This window comes from Cicer arietinum, chromosome 6 (assembly GCF_000331145.2).
Source record: "Cicer arietinum cultivar CDC Frontier isolate Library 1 chromosome 6, Cicar.CDCFrontier_v2.0, whole genome shotgun sequence".
Classification (NCBI taxonomy): Eukaryota; Viridiplantae; Streptophyta; class Magnoliopsida; order Fabales; family Fabaceae; genus Cicer; species Cicer arietinum.
The window spans coordinates 11,135,188-11,154,950 of NC_021165.2; the positions used below are offsets into that span (position 1 = coordinate 11,135,188).

Below are 19,763 nucleotides of genomic sequence, written 5' to 3' on the forward strand. Positions count from 1 at the left end.
AAGATCTGACCTCTTATTGTTGTTTTTTATTTAAATAATTAAATATTAAAAAAATAAGTTAATAAAATAAATAATTAAAATATTACAAATTTATCAATAATACTAATTAATGAATTAAAGTTGGTAAAAAACATATAAAAATATACGAAACAATATTTGATATTGTCTGTATTTTTTGGTACTCTATTCATAATATCTATTTTAATTTTTACACATGGTACTATTTAGACCCTTTTTCTTAAGTCTATATTATCTCCGTTATCTTCCTCACACTTTTATATTTTCAAACATCTGCCTACAGCCTCCATAAATTTAAAAACATCTCACCGTATTTTATAAAAACTCCATGTCTAACCATAAACTTTAAGTGTATTCGAAACAGAGTACATGATGGATGTTGGAGGTGGGAAAAGATTTTAATTAAGAATTTTTGTTTAAAACAGACCTTTGTGTGTTTTTTCCTCGTTAGTTGTCTGAAATAGTGGGCACGAAAAAAAGTTACATTTTCTCTACGCTCATTATTACAATAAAAAAAAGCAATATAACTGTAATAAAGAAAAGCAAAATGACGGTGAGTGAAGTGAATCACTTTCTCTCTCTCTGATTAGTAGAAGAAAAAAAGACCACCCGATCTGACTGACACAAACACTCTCTTCTTTTTCTTCTCCTTCCTTAAAAACAATGGCGGTTGCGTTCTCTCTTCAATAACTAACTCAACAAACCACTATACTATAGTCACTCAAAAACATAGTGAGAAAAACGGTTAAATCAATAGTAGTAAGTAGCAACAACCTCACAGTGGCGCCGCCATCATTTACTGAAGAAAAAACCCGACCCGATTTCTTTATCACTTTTTTATTTTTAATAAGCACACTGTTTTCTGGTTCCCTCTCTTGAAAAATAAAAGAGAACAAGTGTTTGCGTTTCTATTCTTGGTCGTTTTCTGTTACAACGTTAGCTTCACTTTCTGACTCTACTCTGAGCTCATTCCCAGCTTCATTCTGCTCTTTTTTTTTCCCTCGAGATCCGTTGCTCTTTGGGATTCGTTGCTTCTTTGACTGAGATCTGTTTGGTTTTTGAGCTTGTTGCCAAATTTGGGTGTCAAGGTAAATAACCAAAGCTTACTCTCTGTGTTGAAAACGTTGTATTATGGTTCAACACTGGAACTTGAGGTGGGGGCGGTTGTGGGGGTTGAAGAACGAATGAAGGGTATTAGGAAAACGATTTTCTTCTTTAGTCAAACTGATTTTGGTTGAGGATTCAAAAAGGTGAAAATTTTCATTCTCTTCTTAGGCTCTTAGTTGATTTTTGAGGTAATTCAGTATCTGGGTGTTTGAGTTTTGGTTGGTGAAAGGGGTGATAAAGATAAGAAGAATGATATTCTGGAGTTGGAAAGAAGAAACCAAGAGGATTTGTTTTTGGTTTGGGGTTCATCTTGTGGAAATTTGTGTACTTGAAAATCATTGATTTTGTTGGGTTTGGTTTTAACTTTTAGAAGGTTTCAAAATTGCTGAAATGAAATTCTCTTCAGCTGGTTTTAGTCCTCCACCTCCTGAAGGTAGGTGAATTTCTCTCTTTGTATATTTTTCTTCCATTTCATCTCTCTTCTATTCTCCAATCTTTTTTGGTAACAAAATTCCTCCATTTTTGGGATTAGAATGATTTTTCATCTTTTAGATTTAGAAGAAACATGATTGCTGAGAACTGAGGATTTAAATTTGTTTGCCTAATATGGTGGTGGTCCTAACATGTTTTTGCATTCATTTTTTGAATAGTGTATGTGAAAATAATCAAAATATTACTTGTTTGAGGGTACAATTTCTATTCTTTCTGCTTTGCTGTTTTAAGATCTTGACTTTGCTAAGAACATGCCAAAATTGTTTGACCCTTTGAGGGGTTTAAGGTGGCAGTTGTGAAGCTTTCTGTTCTTCCATATTGATGACATTAAGGATGCATTCTTTTGTTGTAGGGGAGAAACGGGTTCTAGATTCAGAACTTTGGCATGCTTGTGCTGGTCCTCTTGTTTCTTTGCCAGCTGTTGGAAGCCGTGTGGTCTACTTTCCACAAGGTCACAGTGAACAGGTGAGTCAGATATGAAGTTAGATTGCTCCCACAGAGAAATCATTAAGGAAGCTCTCTTTCAATTTTATTATATTTCTTTTAAATCATGGTATGCATAAAAGTGATAATAACGCAAATTTTCAGTTTCTTGACTGGTAGATGCTGTTTTGTTTACACTAGTGTTGTTAAATAGCAGCTACAACGTAGCAAAATTTAAACAAATCGATATGGTTCCGCAATTAGAGTAAAGTGCTATTTTCTACAATTCGCGATTGACAACACTGTTTACATGCCTAATTACCTATGTTGTGAATTGAATTGGTTCTTTTTTCTTGTCACTGTTGTGTCTTTGTGATGCATTTAGCTGCTACTGTTAAGGGTTGAGTTGTAAAAAGAAAACTGGCTTTATTCTTCCACTATGGAGTCCCTTGTTTATAGTAATGCTTAACTTACTCCTAAGCACAATTCTATAACACTAACTGTTGCGGATTAATGAATTAACTGTCTCTATTTTCATCACATGATTTTTCACATTTGAAAATTTATATGTTCTTTTTCTGCATAAGCTATGTGCATGCATGATCTAAATCAGCATTTTTTTCTCAGGTTGCTGTATCTACCAACAGGGAAGTTGATACTTACATCCCCAATCCAAGCTTACCTCCCCAACTTATTTGCCAACTTCATAATTTGACTATGCATGTAAGGCCTGTTTATCCATTTATTTATTCTTTTACAGTGCATGTAACTCCCATATTCCTATTCCAGATACTACACTGACATGTTGACACCGAAATAATTTGTAAAATAGAAGAAATTCAGTGTCGACACTAACATGTATTAGACACTACTTCAATTTGAACTGTCAGTGCTGCAAAACTCGTTATCTTTAACTATTTGTTTGTTTTTGTTGGATTCAGGCAGATACTGAGACAGATGAAGTGTATGCACAAATGACCTTGCAACCTCTAAATCCTGTATATTCCTTTTCTTAACCAAAACGAGTTATTTTGATTTTACGACTACATTCAACTTCTAAACTTTTGGTTATGACCATGTTTTCAGGAAGAGCAAAAAGAAGCATATCTTCCTGCGGAGTTGGGAGCTGCAAGTAAACAGCCAACAAACTACTTTTGCAAAATTTTGACAGCCAGTGATACAAGCACTCACGGTGGATTCTCTGTTCCTCGCCGTGCAGCAGAAAAAGTTTTTCCTCCATTGGTAAAATTGTCATTGTTATGCTGCAAATATTTTAACATTTTCATTGAATCTTTGAACTTGACTTCATAATTACGATCTACAGGACTTTTCACAACAGCCTCCTGCTCAAGAGTTGATTGCAAGAGATTTGCATGGTATTGACTGGAAATTCAAACATATCTTCCGCGGTAAGTTATAAATTTGAGTTTGCTTACCTCTTTGTAGTTGCAAGCGTAGCATTTTACTTATTTTTACTTCAATTAAAAGCTTTTTATGTTTATTACTTGGTGGTGAAACTAAGTTCACATTCCATTTATAAGGTTTAACTTTGGTTTCTGTTGTTTCTCCAGGTCAGCCCAAAAGGCATTTGCTTACTACAGGGTGGAGTGTCTTTGTGAGTGCCAAAAGACTTGTTGCTGGTGATTCAGTGCTGTTTATATGGTGAGTAATGTTTCTTTTTATTTTTATTTTTATATCATATATGCTGGAAATTTAATCTTCGACGTTGTTGATCGACTTGTTTCAGCACTGAAACAAAACTTGTAATTTGTAATTCATTTGGCCATTTTGAAGAATATGAGAAAAATTCTTACTGTGACATGTTTTTGTTCATATGTTGAGCCAATGTTCCTTCAATGGTTTGCTATTTTAAATCTAGGCTTTAAGGGAGTTGCTACGTTTTATTTCTCCTAGCTAGTTTATTTAATCTAGGCTTTATGATTTTATGTGAAGCATGATTAATTTCTTTAGTAATTATGTGATATTCTGTAATTGGTGTAATTCAAGTGCTGTTTTTTTTTGGCAGGAATGAAAAAAATCAAATGCTTCTTGGTATTCGGCGTGCTAATCGACCACAACCTATGATGCCTTCATCAGTGTTGTCAAGTGATAGCATGCACTTGGGGCTACTTGCTGCGGCAGCTCATGCAGCTGCAACAAACAGTCGTTTCACCATTTTCTACAACCCACGGTATAACTGTCATATATTTCTAGAATTTCCAGTTTAAAATATAGTTACTTAAACAGTCATTTTTCCCCCCATTTCAGTGCTAGCCCATCAGAATTTGTTATACCCCTGGCAAAGTATGTTAAAGCTGTATATCATACTCGAGTTTCAGTTGGTATGCGCTTCAGGATGCTTTTTGAAACAGAGGAATCTAGTGTTCGGCGGTAGGTTTTTTTATGCCCTATAGGATGCACATCAGTCACTTTGTAGATTTGGTGATGTATATTTGTTATTCTAATATATACTCATGCAGTTACATGGGAACGATAACTGGCATCAGCGATCTGGATTCTGTCCGTTGGCCAAATTCACATTGGCGCTCAGTCAAGGTATGTATTGAAACATTCATAATATTCCATTGATGTTATTGAATGAACATTTTTAATTGTGGCTTTGACTTGAGTTTTAGGTTGGCTGGGATGAATCCACAGCTGGTGAAAGGCAACCTAGAGTTTCTCTATGGGAAATTGAGCCACTCACAACATTTCCAATGTATCCGTCGCCATTCCCCCTTAGGCTTAAAAGACCATGGCCTCCAGGACTTCCTTCATTCCACGGTATGTAATATCGCGCCACATTTAATGACAATATTGTGAAGAACTTTTATGACTATCTAGTCTACTAATCTATCTTCAACTTTGAAAACGATTATTACATTTATACATCAACAGAAACTCATTCTTGTTGATCTACCAATAAATGCTAGCAGGCTTGAAGGACGATGATTTTGGCATGAACTCTCCACTATTGTGGCTTCGAGATACAGATAGAGGGCTTCAAACTCTTAATTTTCAAGGGATCGGTGTTAATCCTTGGATGCAGCCGAGGCTTGATCCTTCCATGATGCATTTGCAACCAGATATGTACCAAGCTATGGCAGCGGCTGCGCTTCAGGATATGAGGACTTTCGACCCTTCTAAACAGCAGCATCCTGGTTCCTTACTTCAATTTCAGCAGCCGCAGAATTTCACCAATGGTACCGCTACTTTAATGCAGAACCAGATGTTGCAGCAATCTCAACCTCAGCAAGCTTTTCCAAAGAATCAAGAAAATCAGCATCCATCCCAATCTCAATCTCAGCCTCAAACTCAATCACATTTCCAGCAGCTTCTTCAGCATCAGCACTCATTCACTAATCAAAATCATCATCATCTACAGCAGCAGCAACAGCAGCAGCAGCAGCAGCAGCAGCAACAACAACAACAAAAATCACAACAGCAGCAACAAGTTGTAGATCATCAGCAAATTTCAAGTGCCGTCTCAACAATGTCTCAGTTTGTCTCGACACCTCAATCTCAACCGACACAGCCCATGCAAGCTATCTCTTCAATTGGTAATCAGCAAAATTTCACTGATTCAAATGGGAATCATGTAACTACTTCTATTGTTTCACCTTTGCACAATATGTTGGGTTCATTTCCCAACGACGAAACATCTCACCTCCTCAACCTTCCTAGACAAAACTCTTGGGTTCCGGTTCAATCATCAACTGCATGGCCCTCCAAGCGTGTCGCAGTGGATCCTCTCCTTTCTTCTGGAGGAACTAATTATGTTTTGCCTCAAGTGGAGCAGCTAGGGCAGTCACAGACTACCATGTCTCAAAATGCTGTTATCCTGCCACCGTTTCCCGGCAGGGAGTGTGCTATAGAAGGGAGCACCGATCCACAAAACCATCTTTTGTTTGGTTTTAACATAGAGCCCTCATCGCATCTAGTGTATAATGAGATGCCGAACCTTAAGAGGGTCAACAGCAACTGTGACTCATCAACTGCGCCTTTCCAATCTTCTACTTACCTGAATACTGCAGGCGCTGATTCTTCATTGAATCCTGGAATGACACACGGCATTGGTGAGTCGGATTTCCTGCAAACTCCAGAAAATGGAGGTCAAGGAAACCAACCAAACAGAACCTTTGTGAAGGTGAGCTTTTCCGCCTTTTCTCTCTTTGAAACATTTAACTTTCACTCCCTTGCTACATTGTATTTCCCGTAATAGTTGACTCGTTGTAGTCCTGCATTTTTACATACGAATAATTTCTCTCTATTTTCACAGGTTTACAAGTCTGGGTCCTTTGGTAGATCGTTGGATATCACTAAATTCTCCAACTACCATGAGCTACGCAGTGAGCTTGCTCGCATGTTTGGGCTTGAACGCGAGTTGGAGGACCCTGTAAGATCAGGCTGGCAGCTTGTATTTGTTGATCAAGAGAATGATGTTCTTCTCCTCGGTGATGGTCCATGGCCGTAAGTACTCTCCATCACATGCTTTGTGCGTTGTATTTTTTCAAATAACGTAATGGGGTGAAATCGGGGAATATGATTTTCAACCATACGGTGGTTTTATATAACTGAAATCCCTTATCACTTTATGAATAATTGAATTACATAATCTTTCATTGTTTAATGGTTGTTTGCATGATCTTTTGGATGACAGGGAATTTGTAAATAGTGTATGGTGCATCAAGATACTTTCCCCTCAGGAAGTGCAGCAAATGGGAAACAATGGTCTAGAGCTTCTGAACTCAGCTCAGAATCAAAGGCACTCTAATGGCATCTGTGATGATTACACCGGCCGTGAGGACTCGAGAAATTTAAGCACCGGGTTAGCAACTGTGGGGTCTTTAGACTACTGAATGTTGTTGTGACAACAAATACTGTGAATTTCTTCTCTCTTGTATTATTACACTCTTACTTCTCAACCCTCTTAAAATGGTGGGAAGTGGTACCTAGTTGTAGTTTTATATAGCTTACTCATAAGCCTTTTGTTTTCCAGTTTTTAATGCCTAAAACAATTCATGAGCTAAACAATGAAGCTATATGGCATTTCTCATTGTGGTTCCTATAATATATTGGTCTCCACAACTCAATTGTAGAACTCAACTTATGTTCTTAACTTATGATCTTATGATTGAACAGAATATTATGTTTTACTATGGAGAAATTTACTTTTTATTCTGTTAGAATTGTTCTTCTATAAGAACGACTTTATTGGAATACAAAAATTTAGTTTGGAGAAGGCACATCATACTGAACCATTAACTTCATAGATAATTTACAATAGAATTGATGTATAATCTAAGTCTCAACTGGGAGTGAGTAGAAGGTCAATCCATTTGTAAGGTTAGTAACTTCATTGAGAATTTATAATAAAAAGGTCAATCAATTTGCAAGGTTAGTCTGAATCACTAACTTCATTGAGAATTTACAATAAAATCTACATATAACATAAGTCACAATAGGAGCGCATGTTCTTACGTGTAAAGAAACATAAGAACCACCACTAAAGATAGTGGAAGAATATAATTGGCCATGCTGTTGAAGTTGTACTTGTTGATGGTAAAATCTTTCATGCATGAAAATTAAAAAAGTGGGTGATAAGTGTTAAAAAAGATGATGTTAGGCTTCTTGACCTTTCTAATAGTTGAATTATTTTGGGAAGATTGATGTGACATTTATAGAACATGAAGAGGACACCAAAACCATGTGATGTGTCTCTATGAACATACGAGAGAAGGATGAGTAAAGGAGTACTTTGTGCTTCAATTAATGTGATAGTGTCCTTCTTTGTATTATTTATGGTTTTGGCCCATTCACTTTGGTTTTGGTCCATGAATGGCAAAGCCAAAGCTGTACGTTTGTCCATTTCGATCATGTTAATTCCTTCCCGTACTATTATTATGTATTTTTGGAATCTAAAAAGCATGATGCCACCTATCTAAGGTGTACTTTATATTTATGACCAATTTCTGTTTCTTGATTAAGGTAGATAGCGAATTGTCAAGCTTGTTTTCGCTTTTAACTACAAAATTACTCATTTTAATGAAAATTTTATACCTTTGGAGTTTTGTTTTTGGTAACTTTGTTGTTGGTGTAAAATATCCACTTATTCATCGATAATTAATTTCCACCAATTAATTTGTTTGACCACTTTTAGAGTAGTGTAATCTCTCGACTACACTTTTCTTTTTACAAGGTTTAAATTTTAGAATTTATTTATATTCAAATTTTATTCAACTGACATCATTGTAACGTTTGATGATTTTAATAACAAATTTTAAGAATTAAAAAACTAAAAATGAAAGTTTTACATTATAAAATCAATTTTTGAGTTAAAAACATAAATTTCAATATATTTTTATTTAATTTTGTTTTTAACAAGTGTATTAAGGATAGTTATTAGTATTTTTTTTACGAGGTTGTTTATTTTCCTAGTTTTAAGCTTTATTCAAGCATGGAATGGTGACAAGGCACTATCCACCAACACCGATGAAAAGTTAGGGTTGGCAACCCAACAATCGTAGCTCACCCTTTATTGTTGAACATGCATTTTACCTTAATCTCACTTTCACTTTCTTATAGCTATATATCTTTGGCATATTTTCTTTTCTGACATCCACAACATGACCAAAAAGGTTGTAGCAAATTGACAGCGTTGTTTAACACATGCATAGACCATGTCGTTTGTTGTTTCCACCGTAAAAATTGGTGCTCCATATGCACTTCCTTTTCGTGAACAGTTTAGGCTCGTACCTCTTTCAGCTTGGTTTAGCATTTGCCTTGATTTTGATTAAAATTTATAAATGATATTTTTTTAAATAGGTTAAAATCATTCCTAGAGAAAGTATACCTTTTTTACAAAATGATATTTATTCAAATAGATTAAAATTACATCGATGGATAATAATACAGTTCAAAATCGTTAAAAATAAAAATGAAGAATCTACAACCGAACTCATAACATATATGTTAATAGCATATAAAAGTAAAATGTCTACAAATGTGTTAAAATGTATAAATATAATAAGATTAAAACTTCTCGAATAAATATGCATCTGAAGATGCAACATCGATAACATACATATTAAAGATGAAATATCAATAACGTCAAATTCATTGATTGCATCTGCATTGAACCGAAGTTGATATAAATTAAATGAACACCGCAATAAGATAAAATCAAATTATTGCACTAAGACGACAAATAAAATAACTTTATATTTTGACGATTAAATTACAATATATATATATATATATATATATATATATATGTGTGATAATCATTTATTTAGATAAAAATAAAAAGAAAAAAAATAATAGTGAAATTGATTATTTTAAACCAAATTTTATCTGAAATCATCCTTCTCCGAAGAAAAGAGGGCTAGTGGGAAAACTTAACCGGTTGGGTTTTGTTTTTGGAGCGCTACCAAAACAATCATAAATAATTCTTAATTTGATTGAATATTAATTATACTTGACATGTCAATGTATAATAGGTTCAGAGTTATAATTTATGGGTTCTTTTTCAAAATCATCAATTTATATGATATTGGTTGCAGAGATAATGTGTTAATAAGAAATATATAGGGTCCTTAAACCTGGTCAATTCAATTTTTATAGATCAAGAGAATGTAAATAGGTCTTATTTTTTTAGAAAGAAACAACTCTTACGACATCTTAAGAAGATTTTAAGGGTTGTTCGAGGTGAAAGTTTTGGATTGTTGGGTTTATATTTAAAAAAATTAAAATAACAACATGATTTATAATCATAATATATCTAATCACACTTTTTCTAATTTATAACGTTTAATTTCAAAAAGGAGAATAAGTTATCACCCCCTCCAAAATCTTCATATATCTCAAAACTGATAAAAGAAATTCAAAATTGGTTCTTCAATAAATAACTTTCATGCGGCCACGTTATACTTAATAATCAAAATATATTTTAATAGTAAAATTTATAAAGTAACTCGTAAAGAATTCAAATTTTAACAACTTTTTGTTTGTCTTCAATTTTATTTCATATAAAAATACAATTGAGAAATTAAATTTTCTTTTTTATAACACACTAGTACGGTTACACTATTCGATAATTTTGCAGTAAATAAATATTTATAGAAAAACCACAATTAAATCTAAAGTTTATATCATTTATATAGATCAACTTTATGAATTTTTAAACAAGTAATAACCATTTGACATGTTATCGGTGTTATTTAATAAAGGTATGTAAGATATTGATTTTGATGTAAATATTTCATTAATGTATTTTTTTAGTTTTATTTCAAGAAAAATTTATCTTTAAAGTGTATGATACAGATATCTTAAATAAGATATTTCATAAAGTTCTATGTTGGGACATTATCAAGTTTTAAGGTCGAGGGGAATCAAACTTAAATATATAATTTAATAAATAAATAATAATTTTTCAAAAAAATAATAAATACAAAAAATTTAAGAACTCATAAAATATATTCAAAGTTAATGTTGTCTTGCAAATAAAAAAAATGAGTTTCATTAATTTCATTTTAGTTGGTTGAAATGAATTTTAATAATAAATATTAATATATTTAAGGCACAATATATTGAATGAAAAAAAAATATAATATACAAAATCATATAAGGTTCATAAAAAATAAAATATAAATACTTAAAAATATAATAGAATGACATTTTAAAAAAAATCGTTAAATTTTAGGGGGAGACTATAACAACTATTGGTTTTCCTTACCTCTGCCAGTAATTTCTATAAAAGCTAAATTACCACTTCAAAATTATTTTCATTCATAAAGAAAAATAAGACGCGTATTATAAATTTATACAATCCTTGAACAAAATAACAAGGCATTAAAACATTTTTATTCTTCTCTCATCTCTCATCTTTTAACCAATCCCCTAAGCACCTAGATAAATTGTGGGTAAGGATATATTCACTATAAGGGTTGGAATTTTCCCTCCTAAAAATTGTTTAAAGTTAAATATTATTGGTTAAAATATTCAAACTAAATCAAATTGATAAAGCCGTCTAATTTAATAATATTAATATTTATTAATTAATTATATTTTAAAGACAAATCAAATTAAAACTTAAATAATTGGAATTCTTAATCCGAATCATTCATTCCATGACTAATTTTATTGTGGACGAAAATTAATTTATTACTATAATAGAGGTGCCAACTTCTAAAAGAGTGTGTTTTTATTGAGGATACATTGTTAAAATAAAAAAATAAAAAATGTAGTATGCGCTTTATATAGATATATGTAATATTACCATGTGATTATTTAATTCCAGACTTTGTTAGTAAGAATATAAAATAAAAAATGGACCAATATATAATTTTGTTTTTCAAAGTACCCATAACTGTTCATAAAATAAAAAAAAATGTACCCATAACTTTATTTATAAAAAAAATGACTTATGAAAAAAGAGGCGATTTGGGCCATGTTGGGCCATTGGAAGTGGTAAATGAGAAGCATATATATGGGCTCTGGGTTAAAAAGCGGGTACCCGAGTCAACGAGTAGGGTTTATGTAAGAAGTAGCAAGCATTTGAGAAACGAGTGTTACAGAGGCGAGGAAGAACCCTAGCTTTGCGGCAACAACACCTCGCACATCAACCACAATGGTACTACTCTCTTCTCATTTCCTTTTTTATTTTATTTTATGTACATAAGAAATGAATTGTTGTTGTATATTTATGATGATGATGATGATGATTGTTGCGTATTGTGTTGTTTTCAGGCGAAGCAGATTCACGAGATCAAGGATTTTCTGTTGACGGCGCGTAGGAAGGACGCTCGGTCGGTGAAAATCAAGAAGAACAAAGATGTGGTTAAGTTCAAGGTTCGTTGCTCAAAGTATTTGTACACACTCTGTGTTTTCGACACCGACAAAGCTGATAAGTTGAAGCAATCTCTTCCTCCTGGTTTGACTGTTCAAGATCTGTAGAACAAACGCCAACTGTTTACTTTTTTGAAAAATATTGAAACTCTAGGTTTTGTGACTGTGTCCTCTCTTTTCGTAATTGCTACTGTAATATCATTTTGTTTTGTTGCTGTTAAATTTGAAGAAGTTTGGTTTTAAGTTTGTGTTGATTTAGCTTTTTTATATTATGATTATATGATATGATGGATTGCATCTGATAGTTGAGTTGAGAGTTTTTTGTGTATTCGATGTGATATATGATTTGGAGAGTTAAGGACAGTTTTTAAATTGCGTAATTGTGGTTGCAATCTTTCATTCTGCTGAAAATTGGGGATAAATGTGTCCGGCCTGGGTCTTTAATCGTTATACAGTTGCAGAGACATGTGAGACCTTTATGTATGGTTGTAATTGCGGTTGTGGACTGCAACTTAACCATGGTGGAGGTCATTGGTAAAAATGTCAGACAATTTGATTATACTAACTAGCAACAATAACTTGTTATGCTGTATAGGATTAATCCATTGGTTGCATAATAAAAGGACTTATCTGTGAAGGATATTTTGGGTATTTTCCTTGTTAGATTTATTGATTACTGATCATTCATTTGAGTATCATACAAATGGTACTACAATTTGGTTTGAAAAAGTAAGGTAGTGTTTAGTAGAGTAGTGAAGAAACTATTTTAAATTTTATTATATGGGGCAGTGAAATCCCTCTCTTGATTTTTGCTCCCATTGGGGAAATTTGGAGTGGAGAATTGTATAGACAGCTGGTTGTAGGATGTGATCCTAGGAAATAGACATTCGTTGCTTAGGTAACCAATGTTTCAAAGGGATAAGACAATGTTCTTAGAGGGATTCATGAGACAGTGAATCATCACTTGATGGTGAATCTTCCTTGGCAGCATAGATTTGTGTATACATTTTTTAAATCCAACTACTGTGTAAATGATGTAGTTGGATTGAAGGCTACTCTATTAGTGAATGAAAGAAATTCACTCCCATTGTATGGATTAGGAGGAAGCGGTAACCATTAACAATATAAGATGGATGAATTAAATGAAGAGGAAAGAACTTTGAGAATAAAGAAAGAAGAGAGAAGACTCTACACAAATCATCCGTGTTCAGGATATCAATTGAGTCTGGTGCTCTCAAACTGTTTCCGTGTTCTTCTTAACTGTGAATTGGATTCCTGTAGAATGCGTTGCTGTCCAATTTCACTCTCATTTCCTTTAGTTCCCATCTGGCATTCTCCTTACATATTGTTTTTGGTTTTTTTTTTTTTTTTTTTTTTTTTTTTTTTTTTTTTTTTTTTTTTTTTTTTTTTTTTTATAATAAAATTTCATCTTATTCTTGTCCTCCCTTGTTTTTGAGATGATGCTCATCTTTTTGGCTGGGTTATCTTCATTAGTACCTAACACCTCTGTTTCTTGGTTACCAGAAAAATGAAATTTCGCACATTAATCCATTTAATTTTGCACATCATTAAATAACTAGTTTAATCTGCCCCCTTTCCTCCGGTAAATTCTACCCTGTCCTCTACTAAATGAATCAAAGCGCACCTTAAGTTGCTCGATTCTAAAATTAAACAACACAAGTTAAGGCACGATGATAAAACTATTGGCCAGAGAAAAACATAGTTTCTATTTTCACTAAATTTAAGTATTTTTGTATCTGTTTTACATCTACACAGATTCAAGTGATCTTCTCTGTAGTGTAATATTAAAAATGGTAATTGTAGAATTGGTGTATCTGATTGAACCCTAAGTAACGTAATATAATTAGAAATAGTAATTATCATATATTTTATTCCTGATGAAGTACAAAATGAAGGTCCGATTGGTTTGATACAACTTAGTTTTATCTTACTTTGTTATTTAATTATGTGATTAAGCAGGTTAAATTGTATATCACCTAAACTTTGATCATCTAGGTAGTGCCAAGTTCAATTCTTAATTGAAACTTTTTTTTTTTGTCAACTGATTGAAACATCTTTGATCGAACTATTTTCTCGACCAAACTCTATCGGTTAGAGGCCCTTTTCCCATAAAATTCAATGTTACAAAAAAGAACAGGTTGTCGAATGTTGACCTATAAGGCTATAACCATATCCATGTTATCTATGTTGACAGTTAAATTTAAAAGCTCCTCTAACTCTAATATGATGGTAACTTAAAAGAAAGGGATCATTTGATTCTACGACTTACCTAAAATACAAATACAAAAATATTTTAGATTAATAAAAAAAGCTAAAGGCTAATAAGTGCCTCAAAGGCACTTACTTTTTAATGATCTAAATATATAAATTATTTAGACACGAAAAGTTGACATCAAATATCAAACATGGTATAAAATATATCATGAACTAGTGTTATCATCACATAATGAGATAGAAAATGTTAATAAAAAAAAAATCAAAATCATGTTTATACAAATGTATAATGTTGGAATTTGTTTCTGAGAATCATTTCTCAATAAAAATTCCTATAACATGCTATTTGGGTCATTTCTCAATGTATAATTGGATTGTCATACATTCTAAACTTTAAATTTTAAACTAAAATTCAATTTGGTTTGGTCTAAATGCTATAATTTAAAAATCAATATGAACCGGGTGATTCTTAGATTTTTTGGATAAATTTGCATTTGGATTAATTTAAAGGTAGATATTGGCATATTGCTATGTGAGACAACTCAGTGCCTACATCAGTTCAGGGTTCACAATCCTAGTGAGATGCTGATTGTGGTCCTCCAAGGTTCCATTTCACTTTCCAATTCGCACGAGTTAGAATAGTCAAATTTATACTTTAGGAATTTGAACCTTTGGTGGCCGTTTCCAATATCTATTTGAAAAATAATCACTTTGGCAGCCTTGTGGGAACTTGTGTTATACCAAAACTAAGCTCAATGCATATATTTGGCCCATTTCGTAGGTTGGTGGCTAGTGAAAAGGAAGACTCATTAAAAGGAAGTGAGCATCCTGACTAAAAGCAATGAAGCTAAGATGCTTACTGATAGTCTAATACCAAGTGTTTTGAAGTTATAACTTAAGTAGAATTTGTTTTTTATGTTATGATATAGTATTGGTTTTGTTTATTATTAGGATACGAGAATTTGTTTATTCCATTAAATGCATGTTTGGTTGTAAGGTGTAATTGACAAAATCACAATGAATCACAATAATTTTGTCAATCCTACCGGAAAACAAGCTTAGGCTAGGTACAAGTCTCCTTGGAGACAATTGTACAATGACAATTATTTTCTCCATCTCCAACTTCTTTAAAAAGTATTGACAATTCAAAGCTGATCTATAACAACAGATGATAAGTGATCAAACCCTCTCTATTACATGCTTAAGGAACTTGATTATGATTTATTTGTCAACCATATCGTACTATGTTTTTTGGCTTTTTTTACTAGTACATTAGGCAGGCATATATTAAAGCAAACAATTCAACTTGACCCTTTAAAAATGAAAAAACAGACATGTAAACATTGTCATTCAGCAATCACTATTATGTAAGCAACTTGAACTCAGGTGTTTGAAAATTACAAGGTTTAGTATAAAGATGATAAGCCATTTTTGATGACCTATATCACAGCCAGCCACAACATATAATGTAATTGGAAGAGGGTAATCTCCCTGTTTGGCGTATGTATTCTGCTTGAGCTGCAGTTCTTTCTGCTTCTCTATTTTTCCTAGCTTCTGCTGCTGCGCGTTTTTCTTCTGATTTTTGCCTCGCCATTGCAATCTTTTTCACCATTTTTGCATGTGTCTGGGCTCTCATGTGCTCAACTTTGGCCTATATTGAACATTGTTATGCAGTAAATCCTTTGATCTTATATTGAATAATAAAAATTGAGTAAATTATGGAGTAAGGAAGTATTCAAAGATTATTGAATAGCAGTGAATTTTTTAAACAACTTTTTGCATAAGTTGAAACTAGCTTTTGCTTCTCAAACTTTTTAGAAGCTCACTCAATTAACTTTCATTTAATATTTACAAAGTTATACGTGCTTTTTTGTAAGTGCATAATGATGAACTTATTTGTTTGAAAAACTCACAAAAATTAGAGTTAATCATAACTCAGGCCTTAGTTCATAGTACTATATAATCTCTTCAAATAAGACTTATGTTATAAATTATGTAAGAATTTTGTTTCCAATCAATATAGATTATATATGCAAAAGTATAACTACCTCGGTTCTTCTCATTTCTGCCTCTAATTTGGCCTTTTGCTGACTTTCCCATGCTTGAATTTGGATTTCCTCGCGCTTAAATCTGCAAAATTTAGCATGTTATAGTTACATTACAAAAGTTGTATACATTTTATGGTTCCAGAATTAATTTCCAAAATCATGTTAACATGTTGGGATAATGAGAGTAAAATACAAACCTTGCAGTATGTTTAGATTTCTCAGCTTCCTCCCACAAAACAGCACGTTTTTCAAATTCGAGTCTCTCCTGTTCTCGAGCATTTGCGTCGCGAGCAGATGATTTTCTATTTTCCTGGTCATCTTTACTTGCCCATGCCGCAATACTAGTCTTCCCAAGCTGCATACCAAGGGCTGCAATCTCTCTCCTTGTCTTGATCTTCATTTCTTCTTCAGACAATTGCTTTCTGCTGTTTTCAAATGGAAAATGTGGATCGTCATCGGTTGTGCTGCCCAAAGGAGTTGGAGCCGGTGCACCTCTCCTAGGAGTTGAAGGCATTGAGGAAGTCGGGCTGCGTATTGGAGTTGCTGACCCGACAGGAGTAGTCGTCTGTGAAGGTTCTTGACTTGGCACTGGGGTCATCTCAGTTCCCATATCTCTCATGGCAACAGATCTTATACCAGGAATCCCTGCATCATAAGAACAAGTTAATCTTATTATCTACCCTCTGATTAAGTCACCTATCGATAAAATCAATGTTTTGCAACAAGAAGCGCAAGGGAACACATTGACACCTCAGATAGGCATGTCTGACTATTTACTTACTATATTTACAGGTTCGAGGTCTGTTTGGATTGCCTTATCTGAGTTTATCTACTGACATAAACACTTGTGAAACTGTTTAGGAGAGCTTATGGAAACAACTTATGAAGTCCATCAGTGGTTATCAACTTATTTCATAAGTTGTCCAGAATATCCTATGAAAACATATAGTTATAGAAATAACACGAACATAAACATTTATGTGATAAGCGTTTATGCTATGAGTGTTTAATTAATTTATCCAAACAGTGCAATCTATTATAAATATAGCACACAGAATAGTTATACAAATTTGTTTCTTCTTTTGTCTAAAAGAAAACCTATCTGATTATTAAATACTGGTGTAGATAGTAGAATGAGATCTTCAAGATACCTGGTTGATCATCTATAGTTCTAGTGCAAGATAAACCAACTTCATTTACTTCCTTTAAATCTTTGCTTTGTGGAAAAGATTCCACTACTGGAGTTTTTCCATGTGCTTGACCTGAAACCGAATGAGCATCGGATGGAACAAAAGAGAATTTCTCAAATCCCATATTTGAATGTGATGTTGGTTGACAGTAATCAACTTGTTTTGTTTCCGCCACCTTGCTCGTTGGGAGCTTATGATCACAATTACTGAACTCCGGAACCACCCTTGCCATACTTGTTGGCATGCGATTTGCTTGGCTATGTACATTGTTCTTTTTCGAGTAACTAGGTTGTATATTTTGCCTATTCATTATCCATTTCTCAGCATCGTTCCACTTAGAAGGAATAGGTCTCAAAAGAGATCTAGTTACAGGATTGCTCGCCGGTCTTTCTCCTTTATCAAACTCGAAACTAGATGAGCTAGCTTGGCTGTCATAATCAAGATTTTCATCTTCTGTTGACCTCATCGGATGAATTGTGCTCGAACTTCCGGTATCAACCTTATGAAAATGCTGTGTCTTTACACGTCCGGTGTCACCGTTTTCCCTAGGCATTGTCTCCTTTGGTTCATAAGAAGACTGCTCATTCTGTCTCCGGTCCAACACCGCATCACTCAATGGCTTTAACGACACAACATCTAAGCTCGGAGATGTAACTGGAAGCAACATGTTATAGTTAGTTCAAAAAACCACAAAATCCTACAATCATATGTGCGCGCACACACATACACACATAAAGACAACACAACATGGAATAAATGCTGTTTAGGACATAGTAAAATTGTATATATGCATTATTAATAAATAAATTGCAATGCAAACCTTCATCATCAAGGCTCTCATCTTTGGAGGAGAGTAAGCTATTGACAAATTCAGCATCATCAAGCCTTGAAGGGGAGGTTCTAGAAGAGTTACTGTTGGATCCATCCTTCTTCCTAGGCCCTAATAACTTCATCCTTAGTTTACTTGGAGAAATTATTCCAGTCTGCAGGTTTAAAAACAACAAATTCAATATTTAGCCTCATACAAATTCAAATACCAAGAACAAGAAATAAAAATAACTAAAATTATCAAATTTCATACAAAATCTAACTTTAAAGTTGGAACACGTTACATGTACAAAGCTACCCTGCACATGGCAACTCTCTTTTGACCAAAAGACTCACCCCACAATAATTATGACAAATTTCAGCCTTCTATTGACCACAAAAGTAGCTGAAGTAAAAAGTACTATAATTTTTGAAAAAATTAAAACATTAACTAGGAGTAAATCAATTTAACAAATGCCATAAAGAAACAGAAATGATGACTATTCATGTACCAGAAACATTAAATTTGAAGTTCAAAACACCAAATAGTAATAATGATAAAAATGAATAACATTTTAGAGAAAAATTGAACATTTTCTCAGCAACCCAATTTGTGAAACAGAAAAAAGATTCAAATTTTGAGTAGTAAAAAACTTGAGCTTAAAAGTAAGAAATACCCCCAGAAGATGAAAAGAGTAACCAACCAAGAAAAGTAAAAGGAATAATAAAAAGAAATAGTACAAGTAAAAAAAGATGAAAAACCTGAAGTTTCTGTATCCTCTCGTATTCCATTGGATCTGTGTATCAAAGTTGGAAGGAGCAGAAATGGTGAAAGAGTTGAATTGCAACTTAGCTTCTAAGCTGTGAGTTGTAATCAATGATAATGATAACAATAATAATAACATCACATGAGAGGAGAGAGAGAGAGAGTTGAAAATGTGAATGAGTTGGAGAAAGGAGAAGAAGGAGAAGGAGAAAGTGTGGAAGGGAACTGCGTTTTGAAAAGTACTTCTGGGGATGGATGATTACTGTATCTAACTATTACCGTGCCAGGTCATCATAAAAGTGGGCCCCACTTATGTGTCCAAAAAACATCACTCTTGTCTCTTCTGCGGCGCCGAGGAATTAATTTTCCCTCTTCTAATCTAATCTATCTTATTAATACAGACAAAACATACTGTATCAATTTTACTTTTGTGTTTTTTAACAACTCAAAGGACTATTTCTAATCGACAATGTTAGGATACGCCTGTTAGTTTTTATCAAATAAATGTCTTTTTAATATATCCCTAAAAAATTGTGGTAGAGGTGTATTTCAATAAATGTTTATACAAGTTATTAATACACCTAGTTAGTTTTTAGAATGACTGTTTTATAATTTTATACATTTAGGCGTATTTAATTTGCTAGCATGTTTCTTCTATAATATAGGCGGGTGTACCTTTGCAAACATCCTTTTCAATACTTTAAAAATCAAATATAAATACTAAATTAAAATATTTGAGATCAATTTTAATCTTAATCGAAATTTTGAAGAAAATAAATATACATAATTAATTAACTATTTGTTTAGTCTTTTTCTAGAAAAACTATTTGT

General features: G+C 33.1%; 3 protein-coding genes across 5 annotated transcripts; 2 read left to right on the plus strand and 1 right to left on the minus strand.

Annotated features, from left to right (window-relative positions):
- The first annotated feature begins 386 nt into the window (after positions 1–386).
- On the plus strand, positions 387–7,196 carry LOC101500671 (auxin response factor 6-like). 3 transcript variants are annotated; one of them, XM_004504485.4, is made up of 14 exons: positions 387–1,558; positions 1,970–2,082; positions 2,668–2,763; positions 2,982–3,038; positions 3,127–3,282; positions 3,365–3,449; positions 3,612–3,702; positions 4,067–4,231; positions 4,309–4,431; positions 4,521–4,596; positions 4,677–4,824; positions 4,974–6,187; positions 6,320–6,510; positions 6,701–7,196. In XM_004504485.4, exons 1-14 carry the CDS (start codon positions 1,516–1,518, stop codon positions 6,897–6,899), a joined length of 2,757 nt encoding a protein of 918 aa, XP_004504542.1. In that variant the 5' UTR covers positions 387–1,515; the 3' UTR covers positions 6,900–7,196. The 3 variants fall into 3 exon arrangements, with proteins under 3 accessions (XP_004504542.1, XP_073226096.1, XP_004504543.1); XM_073369995.1 differs by having other exon boundaries at positions 391–1,562; XM_004504486.4 differs by having other exon boundaries at positions 396–1,558; positions 4,977–6,187.
- Positions 7,197–11,532: 4,336 nt separating this feature from the next.
- LOC101501199 (large ribosomal subunit protein eL38z/eL38y-like) lies at positions 11,533–12,129 on the plus strand. The gene is made up of 2 exons (XM_004504487.4): positions 11,533–11,671; positions 11,788–12,129. Exons 1-2 carry the CDS (start codon positions 11,669–11,671, stop codon positions 11,992–11,994), a joined length of 210 nt encoding a protein of 69 aa, XP_004504544.1. The 5' UTR covers positions 11,533–11,668; the 3' UTR covers positions 11,995–12,129.
- Positions 12,130–15,442: 3,313 nt separating this feature from the next.
- Positions 15,443–19,108, minus strand: LOC101501514 (uncharacterized). The gene is made up of 6 exons (XM_004504488.4): positions 18,929–19,108; positions 18,180–18,342; positions 17,321–18,013; positions 16,367–16,814; positions 16,170–16,251; positions 15,443–15,772 (listed from the first exon to the last, which is right to left on the minus strand). Exons 1-6 carry the CDS (start codon positions 18,956–18,958, stop codon positions 15,566–15,568), a joined length of 1,623 nt encoding a protein of 540 aa, XP_004504545.1. The 5' UTR covers positions 18,959–19,108; the 3' UTR covers positions 15,443–15,565.
- Between the last annotated feature and the right edge of the window lie 655 nt (positions 19,109–19,763).